A 24,259-nucleotide genomic window follows, 5' to 3' on the forward strand; every position below is an offset into this window, starting at 1 on the left:
TTTTTTGGTTTTTCTCCGGTACCGGGAACTGAACTCACGACCTTGCGCTTGCCAGGCAGGCGCTTTGCCGCTGAGCTAAATCCCCAGCCCCCTAACCTCTTTTTTTGAGACCGGCTCTCACAGTGTAGTTCAGGTTGGCCTTGAATTCCTGCCTTCTGCCTCAACGCACCCCCAAGTGCTGGGATTACAGGATGTGCCACCAAATCTAGCTCTGGAATTTTGTTCTTAAAAGTGGTTCTGAATTTTTGTATCCGAATTACCTGTGAGGTTTATTAAAACAAAGGTTGATTGCTGTGGCCCACCCCCAAAGTTACTAGGTCCCAGAATTTGTATTTTAAGCAAATTAATCAGGCAGGGCTGATACTATTGGTTCAGTTACTACACTTGGAGAATCATTGACCTAAAATTATGTCCTGTACTTGAAAGTCTGGAAAATAATTTGGTCAGCGTTCTCTGCAATGAAAATATGCATGCAAATTTCTGTAGTGTGATGCTATACCAGTTAATAGAAATGTATAATCAATTGCACTGTTTTTCACACATTTGAAAATTATTAGAATGTAAACATTATTGGAAATACAGCCCTCATAAGATACTTGTGTTTCTCACTTAAGCCTTAATCGCTACATTAGTATTGTATATGGATAGAAAAGATAGACTTTAGCATTAGAATGATGCAGTTTTTTATTTTTAAGAAGATGTAAGTGCTGAGCACCATTGGTCTCATAAATAGAAACAAAAGTTTTATTATAGAAATTATTTATTTCTCTTAATTATAAATTACATATGAAATTACATAGTACTGTAGCTTAAATTTTTGTTGTTGTTCTAGCAGCTAACTACTCAGTTAGGTCTTCCTTTTATTTTGTTGAAAGCAGACTTTGTATCACTCGGCCTATTAAAATATTTTGGTACACAGTTATCACTAACTTTAAAAAGAATATTATTGGTGCTGATACTTACTTTGCAGTACTGGGGGCTGAACTGTTGCGTCTTGTGAGGGTAAAAAAACCTAGGGAGGTTTTGGCCCCCCACCCAGGGTGATTGATGCCTGTATAGAATATCAATTACTGCTGTTCATTCCTAGAGGAAGTATGTGGGTGTAGTCATTCCTCTTTTTTCTGGAAGCCTCACCTTTAGTGAATGTGCCTCCAGCCACAGTTGTCTTCTCTGCTGAGAGCACAGCCCTGTCTGATATTTGTAACTAACTTAGTTGTCTATAGTATTTCCTCCTCTGAAGAGCTATCCCTAACTGCAGTGAGGGGAGAAGGTATATAGTTTCTATCTAATTGCTTTGAGCTGAGATGGGTTGATGTAGGGGAGACAGCAGTGAGGGACCTTCTCCAGAGAGCTAATCTAATGGTCCTCAAATAGAAGTCATGTTATGGTTTAGCAGTTACGAGCTGTTCACAAGGTTTATCTGGTGGATCCTGGTAAAAGGAGTCTAGCACATTTATTGCTGGTTCCATCTGTATGATCACTTGGAGTTTGGCAGCATTTCGGCAAGAATAAACAAGTTTTCCAAGAAATTAGAGCATGTATAATCGAAGCATGAACATTATAACAGAAAGGGAGGTTGGGGAAAGACCCAAGTCTAGAAACTGTTCTTAAGGGACAGGAATAGTGATTGTAACACACTGGCTATTAGACCACTCTGCTGATGGAGTCTGACACAAGTCTTTCTAGTTTTAGCAGTAAGAAGATGGAGTTTGATGTTTTTGAAGGACAATTTTAGCTAAGAATTTAAAGATTCTTGTTGAGCTTTTGTAGACTCTACTGAAGCTTTTCTAAATCATGCATAGCAGTGGTCAGTTACTGGTGTAGCTGGAAACTGCCTGAAGGGGTCAGTGATTGGAGCCCCGTTTTATATCCTGTTTATTACTATGGCATTGTCTATTGTACATCTTTTGGTTATATTTTTCTCCTGGGTGTTTAAGACCAAGTTAAAGTGAGACCTGTGTTAATTAAAATTAACCTCTCCTTTCAAGGTCAGGTAAGCCTCCTCAGGCATTACTTTGGAACCACGTACAGAGCCTCCCAGCTCCTCTGTCAGTGTCAGCTGTCAGAATGGGTCATGGCCTTGCTTGACCATGTTGCTTTTTTTTTTTTTCTCTCTCTTTTTGAGACAGGGTCATACTGTGTAGTTAAGACTGTTCTTGAGCTCACTTTGTAGCCCAGGCTGGTCTCAAACTCACAAAGATTCTCCTGCCTCAGCCTCCCAAGTGTTGGGATTACAGGTGTGCGCCATCACACCCGGTCATAACCATGTTGCCTTCTGTGAAAGCACAGGAGACTTCTTCTCTTGGGACCCTGTACACTTGTTGATTCTTGTCCTCTTTGGTCCAGCAGTTTCCCTGCTCAAGAGCTTGGGTGATTTCACCAAAGTTGTAGGATCTCACAGAAAAAGTTCTCCCATGTCCTGGGTCCTTGTTGTCCTTGGAGGGCCAGAACCAAAATATTGGCTGTACTCTTAGCCCAGTTACCCTTTTAGTTTCCATCTCTAAACTTTAGTTGTTGAATACCCAAAAGACGATCGGTGACATTAGTATTGCAGTGGAGACAATAAGTTTAATTATTAAAATTTCATCCAGATAAAGTTTTACAGAGAAAACTTGAGATCAAGAGCCACACATAGTCTGTCAGTATAACAATCATGTTGTTATCTTTGAAATATATTTAAGTGTCTGTCTTAGCTGGAGTTGTGGCTCAGTGGTAGAGCTCTTGTCTTGCATGCACAAAACCCAGGGTTCGATCTCCAGCAACACAAAAAACAAGACAAAACAAAACCCTGTAAATGTCTATCTTAATGTAGAATAGCCTTTCTAGTCAACCTCTAGTACATAAAGAAGTTCTCACCTAATTTATTGTCCTTTAATGGGATGTCACCATAGAAGTGTGTGACATCATCTGGACTGCTCAGTGCCTGGGCATCTTTAAGTGTAATGACACATATTTAACATCACATAAGCCTTAAATAAACCCCCAAAAACTCATCTGACTGGTGATCACATGCTATTTTAGCATATACTTTTTATCACAAGCAGCTGGAGCACAAGAGAAAAGCACAAAAGAAAGGCACATGAGTTTGTAAAACATTATCACCATAAACAATCCCAATTTTACATTTTAGGAACCTTGTACCGCCTGGAAGGCGTGAATACATTTAGTACACCTTAAGATTAGCAATAATGAATGTCATAGCTATACGGAAACTTTTGTCTCTTAGTTTTGTACCAAGAGCATCTTTTAATAAACATTATTGTTTTACTGACAGAAGACTTTTTCACAATGGCCAGTGTAAACATATCATAATAATACGTTCAGCAACATTTATTGGGGTATGTCTGCCATAAGACTATGGAAAATATTGGGGTCCCATTAGTGAACAAAGACTGGAGGGAAATATTTCCAGGCAGCTGCTCCTTTATTCACCAAGGGGATTCTTGTCTAGAAATTTTTTTTAAGCTTAAAGGGTCCCCATTTAATTGGCTTAACAAAGTCTTTGATGACATATGAGAACCAGATCATAACAACATATTATTCTTGACCAGTGATAGACTCTCATAGACAACAGTATGCATTGTATTTGTAAAACCAGTTTTTGACATCATTTAGATCGCCTGGCAACCTGGATGGGAGCATGTCTTTAAGTCTAATGACACCTATAAGCCAATTTTTTTTTTTTTTTTTTTTTTTGGTCTTTTTGAGTGAGGTCTCACTGTGCAGTTCAGGCTGGCCTTGAACTCACTTTGTACCCAGGCTGGTCTCGAACTCTCAACGATCCTCCTGTCTTAGCCTCCTAAGTGCTGGGATTACAGGCATGCATCACCACACCTGGCAAGCCAATTTAAGTTATGGACAAATGTTTTAAAAATCTAAAAAGGCAAAAAAAATTGTTGAGCTCAAACAAAAACAGCTGTGAATATTGTAATCAATCACAAATTGTCCAGACAGACAGACACACATAAGAAAGTTGTTAATAGATCAGAGTGCACATAGATGTACTGGGCCAAGTTAAATTACAATGAATCTTTTATAGTTTTTTAAGTTAAATAGACTAGTCAGAACTTTTTGTAGGATAATTAAGAGGTTTTTTTTTTAATAAGAATCAGAAGAAATAAAAGCTTTCTACACCCATGAAAGCAAAGACCATTTGTAACAGGCCCTAGGCTGATGGTTTATCTGATTGAAATACCCAGCTATACAGTCTTCTCATTGTTGCTGTATAGCCATAGTTGTTTGATGGTCACAGTTGATAGCCAAAACTGTTTTTTTTTTTTTTTCCCTTTAAACTACTGTTTTGATAGCCACATGTAACTATTCCCTCTAAAGGGACAGACTGTTAAAGGTAATTTTAACTATTTGGGAGGTGGGTGGACAGGCCAGGTTTGGGTGTAGAAAGAGACTAGGTGGTATTCTTTGGAGATAAGTATGAATTCTAAACACTGGGGTAAGAGGGCTTGCCAGGACTTCAGCCTGCCCCTACTGCAGACAGTTACCTATGACAGTTTTTCCCATTTTGCTTGTGACCCTTGGACCATACTTAGCTATAGGCCTTCTGTTTTAGCACCTCACATAGCACATCTCTGAGAATAGTGGCCAGCCTGGCAAGGTGTTTTGGAGTAGAGTGAGGATGCAAAACGCAGCCCTCTGGGGACTGGAGCTGTGCCTATTTTTAAATATTTGTTCCCATTTAAAACTGTTACTGACGAAACTCTTAAGTTTCCCTGGAAATGTTTTGTTCTTTTTTTTTTTTTTTCCCCGGTACCAGGAATCGAACTCATGACCTCACGCTTGCCAGGCAGGCGCTGTGCCGCTGAGCTAAATCCCCAGCCCCAAGGAATGTTTTGTTCTATCAGTGAACTTATTTGTGTTATAAAACCGGTCAGTCTATCCTCTGCTATAAAAACCAATTAGCCTCATTCTTGAGGGGAGGGAGAAGAGGAGTTAATCTCCAGTTCTTTCTAAGGACTAAAAGGCAGATAAACTTAGACTAAAACTTGTACATTTATCCTTTGAGAGGTTTAAGATTAAATCCAGGCCAGTTTTTGAATATGACCCAGAGATAAATGAAGGTCAGTTTTACTCTGGGTTCCAGGAAGGGACCCTTTCCCATTCTGGAAACTTGGTCCTTAAATCCAGCAGCCACAGAGGAGAGAATTGCCTTGGACCAAACACTATTGTAAACTGTGTCATTTCTCAGGGATAGGGCAGTGGAGGAGGGACAGAAGAATGAGTCTAAGTATGACACAAGAACTAAAACCTAACCATCTCAGGTGCACAAATACAGTTAAGATCAAGAGCTTTCCCAGAGTAGATGTCTAATCCTTAGCAGAATATGTCTCCAAGGACAAAGCTATGAGCGACTCCAAGTGCATGGAGAAACAGAAAAACTGATAAACAAAGAACGTGAATGGCTGCTTTTAACTTTTTGAAAGAGAATGAGAAAATGTTCCAACTACACTGTTTAGGTTTTACTTTCTTATAAATGACTTTGAATCAAAAAGTTCTGTAATCTCAGCCTGCAAAAGAGACCTGTCACCTCCAGGGACAGACAGAGACAGGTAATAAATAGTCCAGAAGAAATCTCAGCCCTAGGACAAAGAAGTCTTCAAGACCTTTTGGGTTCTCTCTCCTAGATAACTTCCCTCTATAGCATTGCTGTCTAGGCCTTATTTAAACTTACTCTGAAAATATGTATCCCTGGGTATCTCTAATACACTTAAGAAACTCACAGATTAAAGTCTGTGCCCAATGTCTCTCATTAGAAGTCATTGATGTAAGTATAACATTACATCTTTCCCCTCTCGTTTATAGATCTGAGTTAGTCCTTTAAAGACCTCAATATACTTATCAGAGTGGTCTGAAAATTTTACTACATCTTCCTTGATCTGTTTTAGGTCACTGAGAGGAGAAGGACACATGAACTTGGGTTAGTTCTAAACCCCCTGTTTATTTCCTATAAGGGATATTGTCTTTGAGAAGCTTCAACAAAATCAGCTAAGGATGGCTACAACCCCATGAAGGCTTCAGTTATGGCTGGCCTAGAAGCTAGAATGTTATAGACCTGAAGAGCAGGTAGGGGGAGCCTCAGACTCAGTAATAGTGGGTGAGGCTTTGATTAAGGTTGTCTTGGAAACCTCACCCTCAGGTTCCAAAGGTCAAGGAAGAGTAGCCTCAAGCTCAGTGATAGTGGATGCCTGAAAGGTTATGTGTCTGGTTTTTTTGTGGCTTACATTTACATTTGAACATAAGAAACCATTATTTTTGAGTACAAAGAAAATCGGAGCATAAGGCAATTTTGACCATTTTTCCTCTCTTTTTACAGTACAATTCCAGTTGTAAAATAATATCATAATCAGTGCTTTCCTCTGTGTTCCATCTTGGCTCTAGGGGGTAGGCAGGCCATGGGCCAGTGCAGAAAAATATCAGATGGCTCTTTTTCAACATGTAAGGGTCAAACATTTTGTAGTGCTTAAGAATACATTCCAAAGGAGTAAGAATTTTTTTTTTTTTTTTTGGTCTTTTTGAGACACGGTCTTGCTCTGTAGTTCAGGTTGGCCTTGAGCTTACTTTGTAGCCCAGGCTGGTCTCGAACTCACAGTAGTCCTCCTGCCTCAGCCTCCTGAGTGCTGTGATTACAGGCATGTGCCACCACTCCTAGCTGGAGTAAGAGAGTTTGACACTGAAGCTCCCATTTCTGAAATGCAAAAAGAAAGAATTGGCATGTCTTTAAGTTCTATTTGATTTCTAAGCCCTTGGGGTGTCCCTTCAGTTGACTCCACTCTGGGGCAGGTGGATGAAGTCTAGAGAGAGACCAGAAAATAAAATTCCACTAGCCTATCCACCCTCTTACTGGTGGGTAATTTTATATATCTTTTGGAAGCAAATTGTTTTTTTTTCTAAGCATAAGTTACAGTTGATCTCAGTTGTAACAGCTATGTTTAAAGAAGGTAGCATTGCTTAGCATTAAACCACTATTTTCTAGTTCTTTGACAGAGACCATGGCAGGCAGATCACAGGACAGTAACTTTTATGCTGTAAAAGAGATTGCCTTTAGAGAGACTGAAGCAACAATTTGACTTGAGGGATTTTGCTGGGTCGCTAGCATGAAGTCTCCAAGATACTTGTGTTATCTTTCTAATCACCTAGGCAAACTTTTCTAGCAGCAAGATAAGGCTACACTTTCCATTTTAAAATATTTATGTCTCTGAAGCTCACAGGTTAAACTTACATCCATCACCTAGTAATCACAGTTGACATGTTCATAAAGCTGCATCTGTCAGTCTTCTACATACACATGAAAGAAGAAAAAGGCTGACTACTATTTCTTACTCGTAGTGTATGCAAGGCACAAATGTAAATCATTCTCCTGATAGCTGCTGTCCTCCATGAAAGGCAGTTAGTGCAAGCTGCCTCAACCTGATTTTAGGTACAATTCTGATGTCTCATTTGACCCAGAGGTGAGGTATGTGTTCCTCATTTAAGATGACTTCTCTGTCTTTGGTGTTAGCAGATGTTCATTTTCTTTTTGCTTCTTTTTTTTTTTTTTAATGCACATTTTCTATTGCCTTAACTTAGTTGTTGGGTAGGAGGAAAAGGTTGGGGCAGTTTAGAGTTCCTTTTTACCTTACATGCCTCCCAAAAAGGAAAGTACAAGGTGGCAGGAAGATATCATAAGAGATTGTCTCCACCACCAGAAGATTAGACCAGAAAGGAGACTGAGGCAAAACAAGAGTCAACATTTTCTCTAGATTGTAGAGTAGAATCAGGCCAGTTTGTCTCAGTGAAACGTGTTCCCCAAGTCTTAAGAATGGCCATTGAGGGCTGGGGATTTAGCTCAGCGGCAAAAGCGCCTGCCTGGCAAGCACAAGGTCGTGAGTTCGGTTCCTGGTACCGGAGAAAAACCAAAAAAAAAAAAAAAAAAAAAGAATGGCCATTGACCTATCATCTTTTAGCTGGTGGAAGAGGCCCTGTGATTTATTAATAGGCATGTATGTTTTCTAAATGTGACCTAGATTTGATAAAAAGACAGTTTTACAGCATTTCACGTTAATGTCCCATAGTGAGCACTCTAACACTACATTTCTGTAGTGCAGCTGTCTGCGATAACAAACCACAAGAGTCAGAGTCAGAGTCAAACAAGGAATGCTAGTAAATTCAGCAACTGAGTCCAAATGGAAGATATACAGAGCAGGAGTAAAATGTCCCATTAAATAACCATTATCAATTTGTCATACCTAAATCTTGGAAAGAGCCCAAATGCCTATCAACTGAGGAATGGATAAAAAAGATGTGGTATTTTTATACAATGGAGTATTACTCAGCTATAAAAAAAAGATAAACTTAAGGCTTTTATAGGAAAATGGATGCAACTAGAGACCATACTCATAAGTGAAATGAATCAGACTTGCATATGTAAACATCATATTGGCTCCCTAGTGTAAGAACCTGAAAAAGTAAATAAAACCCAAAGGTACAATAGATATTGTGAAAGGTAAAGAAGTTACTCAGAGGGAAGGAATAACTTGGATGAGGGAAAGGAGAAAAGAAAGAAAGAAAGAAGGGAAAAATATATATGTATATACAAGGATAGCTGGGAGAATTTTACTGCTGATGGTTTATTGAAAGGAACAGTTAATGCTTAAATTTTTCTTTTTTTGACCAATTTTGCATGATTTTATCTGGTGATCTGAACAACTAATTTGAGGACAACAATATGCAATATAACAACCTTTGTTGAGTCTCTACTATCTAGATTAGTGAAACTCTATCATTTCTAATTTTTTAAAATTATTTTTTATTCTCTTTAGTTGTTTGATCAGTCTTGCATTCTTACATCTGGTAATCTGAGCAACTTCGTTGAAGATAACAGTATGTAATATAACAACCATTGTTAACTTCCTATCACCTTGTTCTGAAATTCTGTATTTTTGTGTTACTTTGTTTTTGTCTTGGTTATTATTATTGTTTTTTCTCTTTAAAATAAAAGGTTGAATGACCATTATAACCTTCCCATGTTCTCAGTGTAAATTTATCATTTTAACAAAACACTTAAGCAGTTGACAAAGACATAAAATAAAATTTAAACCATAAAAATTTTTATTACCTATGTAAGTAATAATCTGGAATCCATGAAACAAACACAGTCTCTTACCTCTGTCTAATTATCTCATAAGAAGACCTCCCAATAATATAGGACATGTGATACAGGGATGATATATGGACCTCCAAGTAGCATAAGGGAAATATCATAATTCCCAACTGGCTAGATACACACAACACAGAGTTCATGTTCTCTAAAATCAAGGAATGAATTCTAGGAACAATGGAGGTTAAGAGTAGGAAGAGTTTATTGAGAGAAGGATAACATCTAAGAAGCCAGGCGTGGTGGCACACACCTGTAGTCCCAGCACTCGGGAGTCTGAGGCACGAGCATTGTTGGGATTTCAAGACCAGCCTGGTCTACAAAGTGAGCTCAAAGCTAGCCTGAACTGCATAGCAAGACTCTGTCTCAAAAAGACCAAAAAAAAAAAAGAAAAAAAAAAAATTTTTTTAAGAGAGACAGAAGGGGTTCCTGAAAGTGGGTTGACCCCATAGTAAAATTAAGGATGGATGGAAAGCCTTTTTTTTGGTTTTGTTTTTAACTAAGAGGACAAAGGGAGGTTGAAGAAGAAGAATCTGTAACTATGTTTCAGGAGAGAGTTTTTATTGAATTTGAGGATCTACAAGTTGATTCCTTTAAAACATGTGTCTATGAATCCTTTGGAAAACCTGCTTCCCTAGGGGTATAGTACCTTACTTTGAAAACCCATTGCTTTGGAATAGTATTATTAAGACTGTAAGTAGTAACCCACTGGTAGAAAACAAAGTTTAGTGAGTTTTGAATTTCAGGTGTGAGTTAGGATAGGTAAAACACACCCAGATCATACCTTATGCTCCTTGTCACAAAATTAAACCTTACTCACTCTGGTTAAAAAAAGGAATAAAGTGCAAAATAATAGTACAGTATAGTTGGTAATAGTAAAATCTAGCTGTACAAAATTTTTGGGTTACATATATATTTATGGGATTATGCTTAAAAATATGTAATTTTTTGTTTCAGATAGTGTTCAAAGAGATTTGAAATCTATTTTCTTGTAGGGTGGAAAGTTTTTAGACATCAGAGAATTTAGCCTAGACTTGGAAAGGCTTACTGGCTGTGGGGTGGGGTGGGGTGGGTGGAGTTCTTTCTTCTCATAGCTTATAGTACGGCTGTTTCCTATTTTATTTTGTTTCTTCATAGGGTGATAAGGAGGTGGGAAAATTGATGTTCATGTTTGTGAATGTAGGCATGATGGCACTCGGCAAGACACTGTAGTTTGGTGTGAATGAGATATAATTGCTGTCTTCAAGAAAGTATAGACTATAGGAATAGACCATACATGTTATATAACATTATCATTGTTTGAGTATATGTTAAATGTCATAGGAAGTAAGTCCTGTCTGGCTCTTTGATATGTTGGTGTAAGTTTGTTATTTTTCTGTTGTGGCTTGTGTCTAGATGTCCCCCTAAAGTCTCATGCAGCCATAGATGGGGCTTTTTCAGAAGTGCCTGTTTTTAAAATGTGTGATACTGGGACTAAGGGTGTGTGATAACTAAATTAGTCCACTGATTGGCTTGGCACCCAACCTAGCTGGGTAGCCTAAATAGAGTATAAAAGAAAGAAGCTGCTTTTGTCACTTGTAGCTTGATGCCTTCTGCCTTCTATCTTCTGCCCTCCATGAACTATTTCCCTCTGTGATGTCCCTCTGCTGTGTCACCATGCCTTGGAGCCAGTCATCTATTGAAACCTCTCCAAACTGTGAGCCAAATAAACCTTTCCTCCTTTAACTTTGGGTGTTGTGTTTTTTGTCTCAGCAATGAGAAAAGTCACTAAGACACTTGCCCTTTGGTACTGTTAGGGTTCAAACCTAGGGCTTTGCACATTAGGCAAATGCTATAACTCCAACCCTTCCTTTCCCTTTTTAAATTTTTTTTTTCCCCTTTTTAAATTTGTTTCCACCTTTGAAGGATTTCTTCGTTTTGTTTTGGTTTTTTTTGGTACCAGGAATCGAACTCAGGACCTTGCACTTTCCAGGCAGGTGCTTGTGCCACTGAGCTATATCCCCAGCCCTGTTTCTACCTTGATTTGACACGGGTACCACCTTAAATTCTGTGCAGTAGTTGTTAGAGTGACCTGTATGTAATACATTTAATGCATTATGTATAAGGTCATGATGTTGTCTCTGATGACCAGCTCAAACCCAATGAGAAACTGGCTAAGTTCATCCTTACTTTTTTCTTTATCTTGCATACCAATACCTCTGTCACTCAGTTATCCTTTCTGTTTTAGTTTTTATTTATTCAGTAAATTCAAGTTAATCTTGTACACAGCTTGTTTGATTTCCTTTATTTTTCTCTGTTTCCAAATGAAGCTATTAGGATTTTTTTCTATTTCCTTTTTTTTTTTTTGGAAATTATATAATTGAGTTTTTCTGTAAAATGCTGAACAAAATGAAAACAGTGAAGAACCTATTTCTTATATGCATTATCATTTGTAGTTTTATATCTCTGAGTGACACAGCTTATAATGTGACTTGGTTTTTTAAAAATTCATTTTTCGTATGTTAAAGATACTTTGACATCTAGACCCAGTAAACAGTGTTTGGTGTACTAATGAATCTTTTCTGTTTGAAGTTCTTAATAAACCTAAGCTGGCTATAGAGAACAGTTAAAGGAGTTTTTTTACAAAATTTGAAAAGGAGTGCTGTGATCCTCTTTGAGAATTCTGGTGGCATCCCTGAATACAGAGAATAGTATATAATTCCGTGCTGATAATTTAGTTTCTGTTTTGGCTACTTGCTTGTGTCATAATAAAAATAAAATCTAAAGCTTTCTTCTAAAATGGTAGCTAACATTATTGCGTGTACTATGAAGTATGAACCCAGTTTTTTTGTACTTATCACAGGTGTTAATAATATAAGCCATTGATGTGCTCAGCTGTCTTTTTATCTTTCAGCAAACTAGGTCAAGGTCACCCTGAAAGTTCACTTTCTTTTTCTCTAGTAGGGACATCGTTTACTTTAACATCGTAGGACTTGTGCTTTCATTTATTGTATTTAGAGAATCGATGAGAGATACATGCAAACATAATGGGAATGCTAAGAAAAGAAACAATGACTTTTTGATTCCTCTTAGTATTCCTTAGTATCCGTTTGATTCCTTAGTATTCATTTCTTCCACAGCTCATTTCAATTGGGAATGCTATACAGTTTTGTGAATGTTTTGTTGCTTTTCTGTTGAACTTGAAAAAAGTATTTTCTGATTTAGCTTTCTTCCATTACTACTGCTGCAGTATTTATGTTTTGGAAGTCCTTAGTCTTAGGCAGTGAACAAGAGCCTGTTTAGTGAAACACAAAATAAAAGGCCACAGAGTTTTCAGCTTGAAGGAAAATAGAAGAAATGGAACTCATGTTAATCATCAAAAGACAATAAAGGTTTTTGTGGTGTTCAATAAGACTATACATTTATATAGTCGTAATTTATATAGAGCTCTAGGGCTGGGGACAGAGCTCAGCAGCACAGTGCCTGTCGGACAAGTGCAAGGTTGTGAGTTCGATTTTTGGTACCCCTCCCCCCAAAAGTCTTTATACACAGTCATAATTTGTATAGAACTCTGATGCTAACCTGAATTTGAGTAGTTGAAATCTAGGTTTGGGAAGCTATGTGGCCAACATGACATAAATACACTTAGATTGGAAAGAAAGGAATATATTTACTTTCTTCTTTCTTTTCTTTCTTTTTTTGGTACTGGGAATTGAACTCAAGACCTTTCATTTGCCAGGCACACACTATGCCGCTGAGCTATATTCCTAGCTCTGAAAAGGACATATTTAAAAATAACAATTAAAAACCATTAGAAAAACAATAAAGACAAATTTAAAAATTAAAGAACTTGGAAACAAAATACAGAATTTGTAAATAAGGGTAATGGTTTTTTCGAGTGTGTGTGTGTGTGTGTGTGTGTGTGTGTCTTTTTGAGACAGGGTCTTGCTATGCAGTGCAGGCTGGCCTTGAGCTCACTTTGTAGCCCAAGCTGGTCTCAAACTTGCAATGATCATCCTGCCTCAGCCTCCTGGAGTGCTCAGATTACACATGTGCACCAGCATGCTCAGCTAGGTTGATGGTTTAAACTGTAGAAAACATACAGGTTTCCTAACTAACTGGGGTTAGTTAGGAAACACTAAAGTATTTCAGTGCACTTTAAAAAAAAAAATTAAAATAACTGGTAAAATTAATAGTTAAGTCAAAAGAACCATTAAAGGGGAGGACTAGGGTAAGTTAGAAAACAGTAGTGAGGAGTTCTTTACCCTAGTGAGAGGAAAGGAGAGAAATATCAAAAACATATTAAAGACATAGAGATTGCATTGAGAGCTTCCAACCCACATAGGAGGAATTCCAGAAGAGAATGGAGGGCATAACGCTGAATATTTTAGGAGATAATACTGAGATTTTAAAAGCACTAAAGAAAATGTGAGTCCTCATCTTAAGTAGTGAGTGTTGTGAGGGATAAATAACATTAAATTCAAACCTGATACATTTTAAACTTTATTGCACCTGCATCAGGAATGACAGGAGAAGAAACAGTTATACTGAGAGAAGATACGTGACCAGGGATATAGTTCAGGGGCACAGTGTCGGCCTGGCAAGTGTGAGGTCATGAGTTCGTTTCCCAGTCCAGAAAAAAAAGATAATATGACTGCCATAATTGCCAGAAGACAATGAATTAAAATCTGTAAAGTGCATAGAAAATGTAACTGTTAATCTAAAATTTTATATTCAGCTGAATTATTCAAGACTGCAGGCAAAATACATATTTCAGGTGTATAAAACTGAAGTAATTTGTCACCTACCAGTAACTAGTAGAGATACACATTTGCAAGAAGAAAAGTAAACACATAGGAAATATATAACGCATAACGATACAAAGCACAGAAGTTGATAAATATGACTACTAAGAAACACTAAAGTATTTCAGTGCACTTTTTTAAAAAAAAATAACTGGTAAAATTAATGGTTAAGTCAAAAGAATCATTAAAGGGGAGGACTGGGGTGTCCTAGGGTTTGATCAAACTAGGGTTTGATCTTCAAGATAACAATGATAACAATCACAGGAATATAGAAGGCTACCTCATAATAAAAGAAATATATACCAAAGAAATACAATAATCATGAAATTATATGTACCTAACAAAAGATCTCACCGTGTCATGTGAAACAAATGATAGGATTTTAAGAAGTAGATAAATGCACACATGAGATGTTTTTGCAGTCTATCAATTGTTAGATCAAGATCAAGCAAGGTAAAAATACTGTATAGCTTTTTGTAACAATTTAAAATATGGGATGCAAGCACAGTGGCACACACCTGTAATCTCAGCACTTCAGAGGCTGAGGTAGGAGGGTAGCTACACATTTGAGGCCTGCCTGGGCTACATAGTGAGAATTTGTTTCAAACAAACAAACAATGGGGAATCAGATAAAATTATATATTTTGAAAGTAAGCCTATAACTAAAAATTGTATTAGAATTGTTAAAAGACATGAGATTGAAAAATAATCTAAACATTCAAGTCTAGCACCTACAAAAAAATGAACCCAGAAAAGTTAAAAATAACAGTAGAAATTTACCAAATGGAACTGATAAGCTCAAAAATGAAAAGTATATTTTATGGAAGAAACCAATAAAAAATAAAAGATGCAGGAGCATAAAAGTATTGTGTATGTCCACGCTAAGAAAATGAGGAAATTTATACGAACTAAGTAATTTCCCAGGAAATTTGAGTTACCCACGTTACCCCAAATAGAAAACCTAAATAATAACCATAGGAGAAAGTGAATTAATAAAATGAAATTCTGCTTTACAAAAGATGGCACAGACTTAGGAAGTTTTAATGACAAGTTTTGTTTAATTTTCAAGGAATGTATAGTTTCTATCTTTTACATACTATGTCAGAACTAGGGAAAGAAAGGCTGTCCAGTTTATTTGGTGGGATTTGTTATCTAAACAGGAAGAAATAATATTAGTATAACATGTATGAATTTCATTTATGATCCAAGTTTAAAATCTTAAAATTGACTTTGGTAGAGTATTAAAAAAACATGCCATGCTCAACTGGAACTATGTACTCAATATGTATATTAACTGTGAGAAAAATCAGAAAAGACAAATTGAACATCCCTTAATACATAAACTGTTAGCAAACTAGTAGTTGAAGGGAATTTGCCTAACTTATGAAATATTGTAGTAGAATCCTATAATAGGGTGGGTATGGTGACACATGACTATGATCCCAGCATTTGGGAGGCTGAGGCAGGAGGATTGTCAGGAGTTTGAGGATACCCTGGGCTACATAGTTAGTTCAAGTACAGCCTGAGCTACATAGTGAGACTCTGTCTCCAAAAAAAAAAAGAGAAAACAAACTCTTACATCATATTTGTACTTAGTGAAACAGATAAGAAGGCCTGTTACCATTATTTCATCAGACGTCCTCCTAGCCAATGCAGTAAAACAAATAAAGAAAAAAAATTAGTTATAAAATTAGAAAGTTAAAGATTGTTTTTTTCCCTATGATTCATAATACGATTGAAGAATTATTCAGCATTATTACTGAATTCATTTATAGTGGTATATTATTATTGAATGTAATTTCTTATTTAATAAAGAGGAAGAATTAACAAGAACTAATATCAGTATGTCCTAAATTTTTGTAAAAATAGATTAAAGGGGATACTTTATGAGGCTAGTATTGTCAGGACCAAAACCAAAAAGACACTATAATAGAAAAACTTAGACCAATATTCCTTAAGACCATAGATGTGGAAATCCTCAATAAACTACTATCAAATCAAACTGAATAATACAAGGCTGGGCATTGTGGCACATGCCTATAATCCCAGTACTCTGGAGGTTGAGGCAGGAGGATTGCTGTGAGTTCGAGACCAGGTTGGGGTACAAAGTGAGTTTTAGGCCAGCCTGTGCTGTATAGCGAAACCCTGTCTCAAAAAGAAAAATGGCAAAAAAGATTCTTCCCAAAAAGAGTGACACAGCATAACCATGTGAGATTTATTCAAGGAAAGAAAGACTGGTTCAACACTTGAAAATCAATTTATGTAATACACAGCATCACTAGGACAAAATACAAAAACAAATGATCATCTCAGACAGAACAAAAGTATTTTTTGTAAAATCCAATACCCTTTTATGATAAACTAGGAATTGAATGGAACTTTGTTAACTGTGTACAGGGCATCTACCAAAACGGCTAACATCACCTTTAATGTTTAGAGTCTTCAAAGACTGCACATCAGCACCTCGGCTAGACCCATTTGCATTGCTTAAAGCCTACTGAGGGGATAAGGACAAAACTTAGCCAGCTCTGCACGTATCAAGACAGGGAAGTAGGGCTAGGTACAGCCAAAATGGAGGTAATTGCTCTTCTTTCAAGGAGAGTTGTCCAGGTGCTCCTACACAACTTTTTATGTTAACATTTTGCAGTTTAATTTCTTCATTAAATCATTAAGCTGATAAAGTGAAGCCTCATTAAGGAAAAGTCTTACTTTTTTCCAGAGGATCTGAAGAGGCAAAATGCAGTGCTACAGGCTGCACAGGATGATTTGGGACACCTTCGGACACAGCTGTGGGAAGCACAAGCAGAGATGGAGAATATTAAGGCTATTGCCACAGTTTCTGAGAATACCAAGCAAGAAGCCATAGATGAAGTGAAAAGGCAGTGGAGGGAAGAAGTTGCATCGCTTCAGGCTGTTATGAAAGGTAAAGACAAAGATCAGTTCTGTGACTTTCTAAGATAATGAGGTTCTGATAATTGAGAACATTTTTAGATGATCTTAAAGTATATCCTGAATTTATAGCTGGGCATGGTGGCACATATCTGTATTCCTAGCTACTCAGGAGGCTGAGGCAGGAGGATGGTAAGCTTGTGGCTAGTGTGGGGAACTTAGAGCCTATCTCAAAATAAAAAGGGCTGGGTTGTAGCTTAGTGGTAGAGCAGTTGCCTAACATACCCTGTATTCTTTTAAGTTCATTTGTGGCTTTATATACTGTCATCTTCAAGATGTGCTCCTGGATGAAAGGGAAGTCAGTAACATTATAAAGAGTGCATCACCTGTATCTTGAACTGATTGAATAATGGAGAGTTGACAGTGACAGGGTTAAAATACATTTAAATAAGGACTGTAGAGCCACTTGTGGTTTGTTTATAGCTGTGATTCTAGCATGTGGAAGGCTGAGACAGAAGCTTGACGCAAGTTCATGGCCGGCCTGGGCTACACAGTTCAAGACCAGTCTGGACTACACAGTGAGATCTTACCTCAAAAATAAAACAAAACAAAATTTTTTTAAAAAGTGGGACTATAATTAATTATAAGGTTTAAATTAGGGCTTCAAATGGATTTCCTTGCAGGAGTCAGGTGTATAATGTTAATGAATACAGCTGTGTGGGCACAGGGACTGTGCTTAAACTGGAGAGAGCTGCCATTCAAAGCATTGTATCTCCAGCCAGTTACTGAGCTTCCAGTCTGGTGCTGTCATATTGTTTAGAGTTTTAAGAAAAATTTGTGTTTATATGTGAAATCAGAACTGCAGCAACATCATATTTCTTGGCCTTTTGGCTATGATCAAATATAGTAACATTATATTTTCCAGGTGCATCCATTTTTTACAAATGTCTCAAATTTGTCAGGTATTGCTATGCCTCCTGCTTTGCTCTTGTTGCCCAAAATTGCTTTTGCTATTCTGGATCTATATGAATTTTAGGATTGTTTTCTCTAGATCTGTAAAGTACGTTACTGATATTTTGATTGGGACTGCATTGAATCTGTGTAACAGTTTAGGAGTATGGCCATTTTGCCAATATTGGTTCTGCCTGTCCAGGAACGGGGCACATCTTTCCATTTTCTGATGTCCTCTTTGATCTCTTTTTTCAGAGTAGTACTGTAGTTCCATTTGTAGAGGTCTTCTACTTCTGTAGTTAGGTTAATTCCTAGGTACAGTGAGTCTTCAACTTATGAATGAGTTTGTTCTGGAAGAATGTTCTTAAGTCAGATTTGTCCCTAAATCCAACAAAGTGAGTCTTATACACCTTTGATGCAAGAGTATAATGTAAAGCATGAAAAACGAAATGAGGGGTCCTTTTGTATCTGTGAAAGTTTGCAGCTCAAGTGTTTATAAGTCAGGGATTTGATATATTTCATTTTTCTTGAAGCTGCTGTGAATGGTATTATTTTCTGTATGAATTTTAGGATTGTTTTCTCTAGATAAGTTCATTATTGGTGTACACAGTTGCTAGTGGCTTTTTTCATGTTGATCTTGTATCCTGCTACATTGCTGTAGTTGGTTGTTAATTCTAAGAGTTTGGTCTTCTATGTAGAGTATCATGTCATCTGCAAATAATGATAATTTGAGTTCTTCCTTTCCTGTATGTGTGCATATATATCTCTCCTCCCTTCCTCCCTCCCTTCCTTTTGTTTTTTCTTTGTTTCTTTGTCTCTTTCTTTCCCTTCCTTCCTTCCTTTCCCCCACCCCCTCTCTTGCTCTCTTGCCTAATTGCTTCTGCTAATGTTTCAAATACTATGTTGAATAGAAGAGATAATGGACATCCTTGTTTTGTTCCTGATTTTAGGGGGAATGCTTGTAGTTTCTCCCCAATTAGTATGTTACTTGTTATTGTTTGTCATAAATATCTTTTATCATATTCATGTATGGTTCTTCTATACCTGTTTTCTTTAGGGTTTTTATCATTAAGGGGTGTTGAATTTTGTTGAAAGCCTTTTCTGCATCTATTGATATCATATCAATATCGATACGATTTTTTTGATTGTATGATTTTTAACCTTGCTCCTGTGTATGTGATATATTACATTTATTGACTTACGTATGTTGAACTGTCCTTGCATCTCTGGGATGAAACTTTTTTTTAGTTTTGGTTTTCTTCTGGTACTGGGAATCGAACTCACAACCTTGCACTTGCCAGGCAGGTGCTGTGCTGCTGAGCTAAATCTCCAGCCCCTCTGGGATGAAACTTACTTGATCATGATATGTGATCTTTCTGATAATATGCTGCGTTCTATTTGCTAATATCTTGTTGAGGATTTTTACATGTATGTTCATTAAAGAGATTGGTGTATAGGTTTCTTTTTTAGTTGGGTCATTATCCAGTCACCCTTGGGATCAGGGTGACACTGGCTTCTGTAAATGAGTTTGGGAGCATGCCATCCCTTTCAGTTTCTTTGAGAACCTGAGTATTGGTAATATAACATCTTTAAAGGTTTTGTAGAATTCAGCAGTGAATCCATCAGGTTCTGGGCTTTTTATAGTTGGTGGATTTTTTATTACTGTGTCAGTTTCATTGTTTGTTATTGGGTTGTAAAGCATATTAGTGTCTTAGGTTAGTTTTGGTAGTTTATATGTATCTAGGAATCTGTTAATTTGTTAATTTGTTGAAATATAACAAGCAGTTACTATCTTCTGGATTTCAACAATGTCTGTTGTGATTTCACCTTTTTTCAGTTCTAATTGTATTGATGTGAGCCCTACCCCCTCTAAGTCTGGCTAAGAATTTATCGGTTTTATTTATTCTTTCAAAGAACCAGCTCTTTGATTTGTTGATTTTTTAAAAAAATTTCTTTTAGTTTTACTTTTATTGACTTCAACTCTCATCTTTATAATTTCCCTCCTTAATTTTGGGTTGGGGCTGGTATATTGTTTCTCAACTGTCTTAATCTTTCTTATATCATTATTTATTTGAGCTTGCTCTGTTTTCCTAATGTGAGCATTGATTACATGAATTTTCTTTCTGGAACTGCTTTCATAGTCTTTTTTTTTTTTTTTTTTTTTTTGGGTACCTGGAATTGAACTTAGGGCCTCGGGCTTACCAGATAGGCGTTGTGCCACTGAGCTGCATCCCCAGCCCCTTTTATGTTTGTCTTTTTTTTTTTTTTTAAACTGCTTTCATAGTGTCCCAGAAGTGTTGTTGTGTTCTACCATCATTGTCTTTAATTTCTGGAAATGTTAAAATTTCTTCTTTGATTTCTTCTGTGATCCACTGGTTGTTGGTTATTAGGAGTATGTTGGCTTTTCTGAAATTTCTTCTGTTGTTGACTTCTATTTTAATTGCACAGTGGTCTGACAGTCTGCATGGGGTAATTTCACATATTTTATATTTACTTAAGCAGGCTTTGTGGACTAGTATGTGATCTACATATTTTGGAAAAAGTATCATGTGCTGCTGAAAAGAATGTATACTCTGTTGGAGAGGGGTGGAACATTGTGTATATGAAGTCCATATGTTTAAGGGTGTGGTTCAGGTCTGATACTTCTTTATTGGTTTTTTTGATTAGTTCATCTATGTCTTTGTGAAAGTATGATGTTAAAATCCCCTACTATGATTGTGTGTTAGTGTTTATTTCATCATTTAATTTCAGCAGTTTTTATGAAGATAGGTGCTTCAGTATTTGGTGTATGTATGTTTATCAATGTTACCTCTTCTTGTTGGATTGTTCTCTCTCTTTTTTTTCTTTGTCTTTTTGAGACAGGGTCTCACTATGCAGTTCAGGCTGGTCTTGAACTCACTTTGTAACCCAGACTGGCCTCAAACTCACAGTGATCCTCCTGCCTCAGCCTCCCAAGTGCTGGGATTACAGTTGTGCACCACCACGCCTGGCTTGGATTGTTCTCTTAACTAGTATGTAATGACCTTTTTTCTTCTAATCAGTTATAACTTGAAATTTACCACATGTGGTAATAGAATTGCTACCTGTGCTCATTTTGGGGGTCCTGGTGCATGAAATGTTCTTTTCCATCCTTAAATTTTTAGTTGATGAATATCTTTCTGGATTAGGTGAGTTTCTTGAATGCAACAGACTGTTGGATTCTGTTTTTTGATCTAGTCTGCCAATCTGTGTCTTTTAATTGGAGAGTTGAACGTTGAGAGATGTTACCGAGATGTGTTGGTTACTTGCCATTATTGTCTTCTTTGTGGTGATTCATTTTTCTTTTCCTTTTGTTGACCTCATTTGTTTCCTCTGTGTTTTTAGCTGTCTCTGATTTGTTGTTTCTGTCAAGAATATTCTTGAGTATTTTCTTTAGAGCTGGTTTAGTGCTCCTATTCTTGAGCTAGTCTTTTTCATAGAAGTACCTTATTTCTCCATCTATTGAAGGACAACTTTGCCAGGTGAGTTAATCTGGGGTAGACATTATTTGTCCTTAGGGCTTGGATTACTCCAAGCTCCTCTGGCCTGTAGGGTTTGTGTTGAGAAGTCTGCTGTGATTCTTACTGGTTTATCTTTATATGGGATTTTTTGTTTTTCTCTGGCTACCTTCTTTTTAGTACCTGGAATCAAACTTAAGACCTTGCACTTGCGAACCAAGGCACTATGCCACTGACATATATTCCTAGCCCTTCTCTGACTACTTTTTAAATTCTGTTTTTTTGCTGGATTTCTGGTAGTTTATTAAAGATGTGCCTTGGTGAGCTTTTTTTTCCATCATATTTTTTGGTGTTCTGTAAGCGTTGCTTATTTGTCTTTTGAACTCATTTTTTTTTTTATATTTGAACTCTTCTTATATTTCCTTCTATTTTTTCTGTAAACATGTTAGTAAATCCATCTGTGGTATCTTCTAGCTTTTCTGTAACTCCAATTAGGCTTAGATTGGTCTTGTATTTTCATCTACTAGTTGCTGGATAATCTTTTGTTCTCTTATTTCTTTTTGGGTTCTTTGAGGTCTTTGTTGTAATTTACTGTTTTGTCCTCAATATCAGACACTGTCTACCTTGGTCATTGCTGCAGTTTGTGAATTCTTCATGGGTGTTTATTTCAGGTATTTCTATCTGACATGTTTTTGAGGATTCCATATCCTTGTTGAATCTGTGATTCAAATTTTGAACTGTTTCAGTTAGCTTGTAGTTTTTTACCTATTCCTTGAAATTCACCATGGGCACATAGAGTGAAATTGTTGTGAACTTTTGGTTTGTTTCCATTTTGAACTCATCTATTTTCTTCATCCCTTCTATTAACTTTTCATAGATTTCTGCTACCTGGTATTTTTTTTTTTTTCTTACTTATGCTCCTCTGTGTGTCTGTGGTTTTTGTTTGTTTATTTATATCTATATCTTTTTTACATATACCCCCCCTTTTCCCTTCCTTTTTTTTTTTTTTTTTTTTTTGCAGGGGAGGGTAGTCCAGGTTGAGGACTATGAGAAGTGGGGAGAGTTGTGGCTTATATGAAAATTTTTAGTCTGAAGTGTCTCCCTGTGAATGATTTTCAGCTTTGTACATGCAGGGCTAGTATTACTACTATTATTTACTTTAAGTGATTTGGACTCTGTTTCTATTTTTTGCCAAAAGAATTACTTCTGGTTATAACACCATCAATAGATTCAATCTTACAACACTTCTGTGTGAAAGACCTTACAATTACACTTCCCCCCTTTGTCTATCCTTTGTGCACACTATCACAGCTTATTACTTGGGGTTCTGCAGGCAAGTAGATAAGGTGGGATGAGGGAAAGTGGGAGGGTGGTGTTTGAATGATGAGTATTAGACACTGAGGGGGAGGTTTGAAGAGGAGAATAGTGGTAGATGAGAAGAACAGGTTGATGTGGGGTCTGATCCTATTGGAGTACTTTTATTATTTTATTTTCTTTTTTAGTACAAGGAATTGAACTCAGGGCCTTGTGCTTGTCAGGCAGGTGCTGCGCTGCTGAGCTACATTCCCAGCCCTATTGGTGTACTTTCAGTTGAGTTTATGGGTTAGTATTGAGAGTTCTCAGAAGATATTTGTGGGAGTAAGGGTGAGATACCGAAGAAAGAAGATTTACTTTATGATTGAGGAAAACTGTGCAGTTGTCAGAACCTGTTAACAGGGAGGAAAATAAACCAGGTAAAATATAGGTAGCCAGGTAAAAAAAGACTTAGCCAGGTAAATAAAAAATAGCCAAATTAAAAAGACTTAGGATGGAGTTGATTGAGAGGTAATTCTAGAAAAGATAGGAGTGACTGTGAGGGAGTTCCGGATGGGAAATTTAAAGGCTTGTGAGGAGGAATTTATATGTTTGGAAAAACAATGAAGATAAATATGTTAATAATGTCTTGTGTCTTTGAGGTGAGGAAAGTAGATAGAGAGCTGACATAAGGGAGAGAACCTAGATACCTGTTAGATCAGAGCCAGTGAAAGAATAAATACACAAAAGTAATAATCTAATAAACACAGAAATCATAAAAAAATAATATAACCCCCACATAACTAAATAAATAAAGAAATATACAAAAGCTTAAACCTATAATGTGTCTGATGGGAACGCAGATTAAATATTCCAATGAGAATGTATATGTGATTCCTAAGTAACTTCTTTGAGTGTATGAGAGAGTATGAGTGCTCATGCCCTAATAACTCCTCCTGACCTTTCCACTGGAATGCGGAAGCCAACTCAGATTCAGGACTTCATTCTGCCAGGTTGCAGACATTCTTACAGAGTCTGATCCAGTCTGAACTCTTGGTTAGGAACTCTTGCTGTCCCTCTCCCTAGGTGTGATAGTGGAATCAGCACCAGGTTTACTGGCATGAAATTGTCCACTGAGTCAGGATTATTCCTATGCAATCAAGTCAGCTACAGTAGTAACTGTACAACAGATTAATCTGTTATTGTGGTATCCATCAGGCATAGTTGAGAAATAACATACCATGAGTCCCTGTTCTGGGTCTTCCATTAGCCTAGAGAAAAAATACACAATTATACAGTAAGCATCATACCAGCTCAAGTATTTTTAAAATTATTATTATTATTATTATTATTATTATTATTTGGTCTTCTTGAGACAGAGTCTCACTATGCAGTCCAGGCTTGACCTTGAGCTCACTTTGCAGCCCAGGCTGGCCTCAAACTCGCAGCGACCCTCCTGCCTCAGCCTCCTGAGTGCTGGGATTACAGGTGTGCACCACCATGCCCGGCTAAATTTTATTTTAAAGACAAGAAAAATAAAATTTCAAAACAGAGTAACAGGAGAATAAAAATTATTAGTACATTGCATATTGCATTTAGTTACTCAGAGTATAAAATATAGGCCTTTAATTTTCCAAATAATATTAGCACAAACCTTTCTTTTCAATGAATTAAGAAAAATTAGTAGTGTAACTATGTTAACTATCATTCATATATAT

The 24,259-nt window shown here is 36.9% G+C and overlaps 1 protein-coding gene across 2 annotated transcripts in view; it reads left to right on the forward strand.

Moving 5' to 3' along the window:
* Rabep1 (rabaptin, RAB GTPase binding effector protein 1) overlaps positions 1-24,259 on the forward strand; it is a 134,452-nt gene that overhangs the window by 44,739 nt on the left and 65,454 nt on the right. The window contains exon 3 of one of the 2 annotated variants that reach the window (XM_005399641.2): positions 16,652-16,855. The exons of the other annotated variant lie outside the window; for it this stretch is intronic. Coding sequence (XP_005399698.1) covers positions 16,652-16,855 — 204 coding nt within the window. The remainder of the gene's footprint in view (positions 1-16,651; positions 16,856-24,259) is intronic. 2 annotated transcript variants of the gene reach the window in all.

This window comes from Chinchilla lanigera, unplaced genomic scaffold, assembly GCF_000276665.1.
Source record: "Chinchilla lanigera isolate Chin_1 unplaced genomic scaffold, ChiLan1.0 scaffold00066, whole genome shotgun sequence".
Lineage (NCBI taxonomy): Eukaryota > Metazoa > Chordata > Mammalia > Rodentia > Chinchillidae > Chinchilla > Chinchilla lanigera.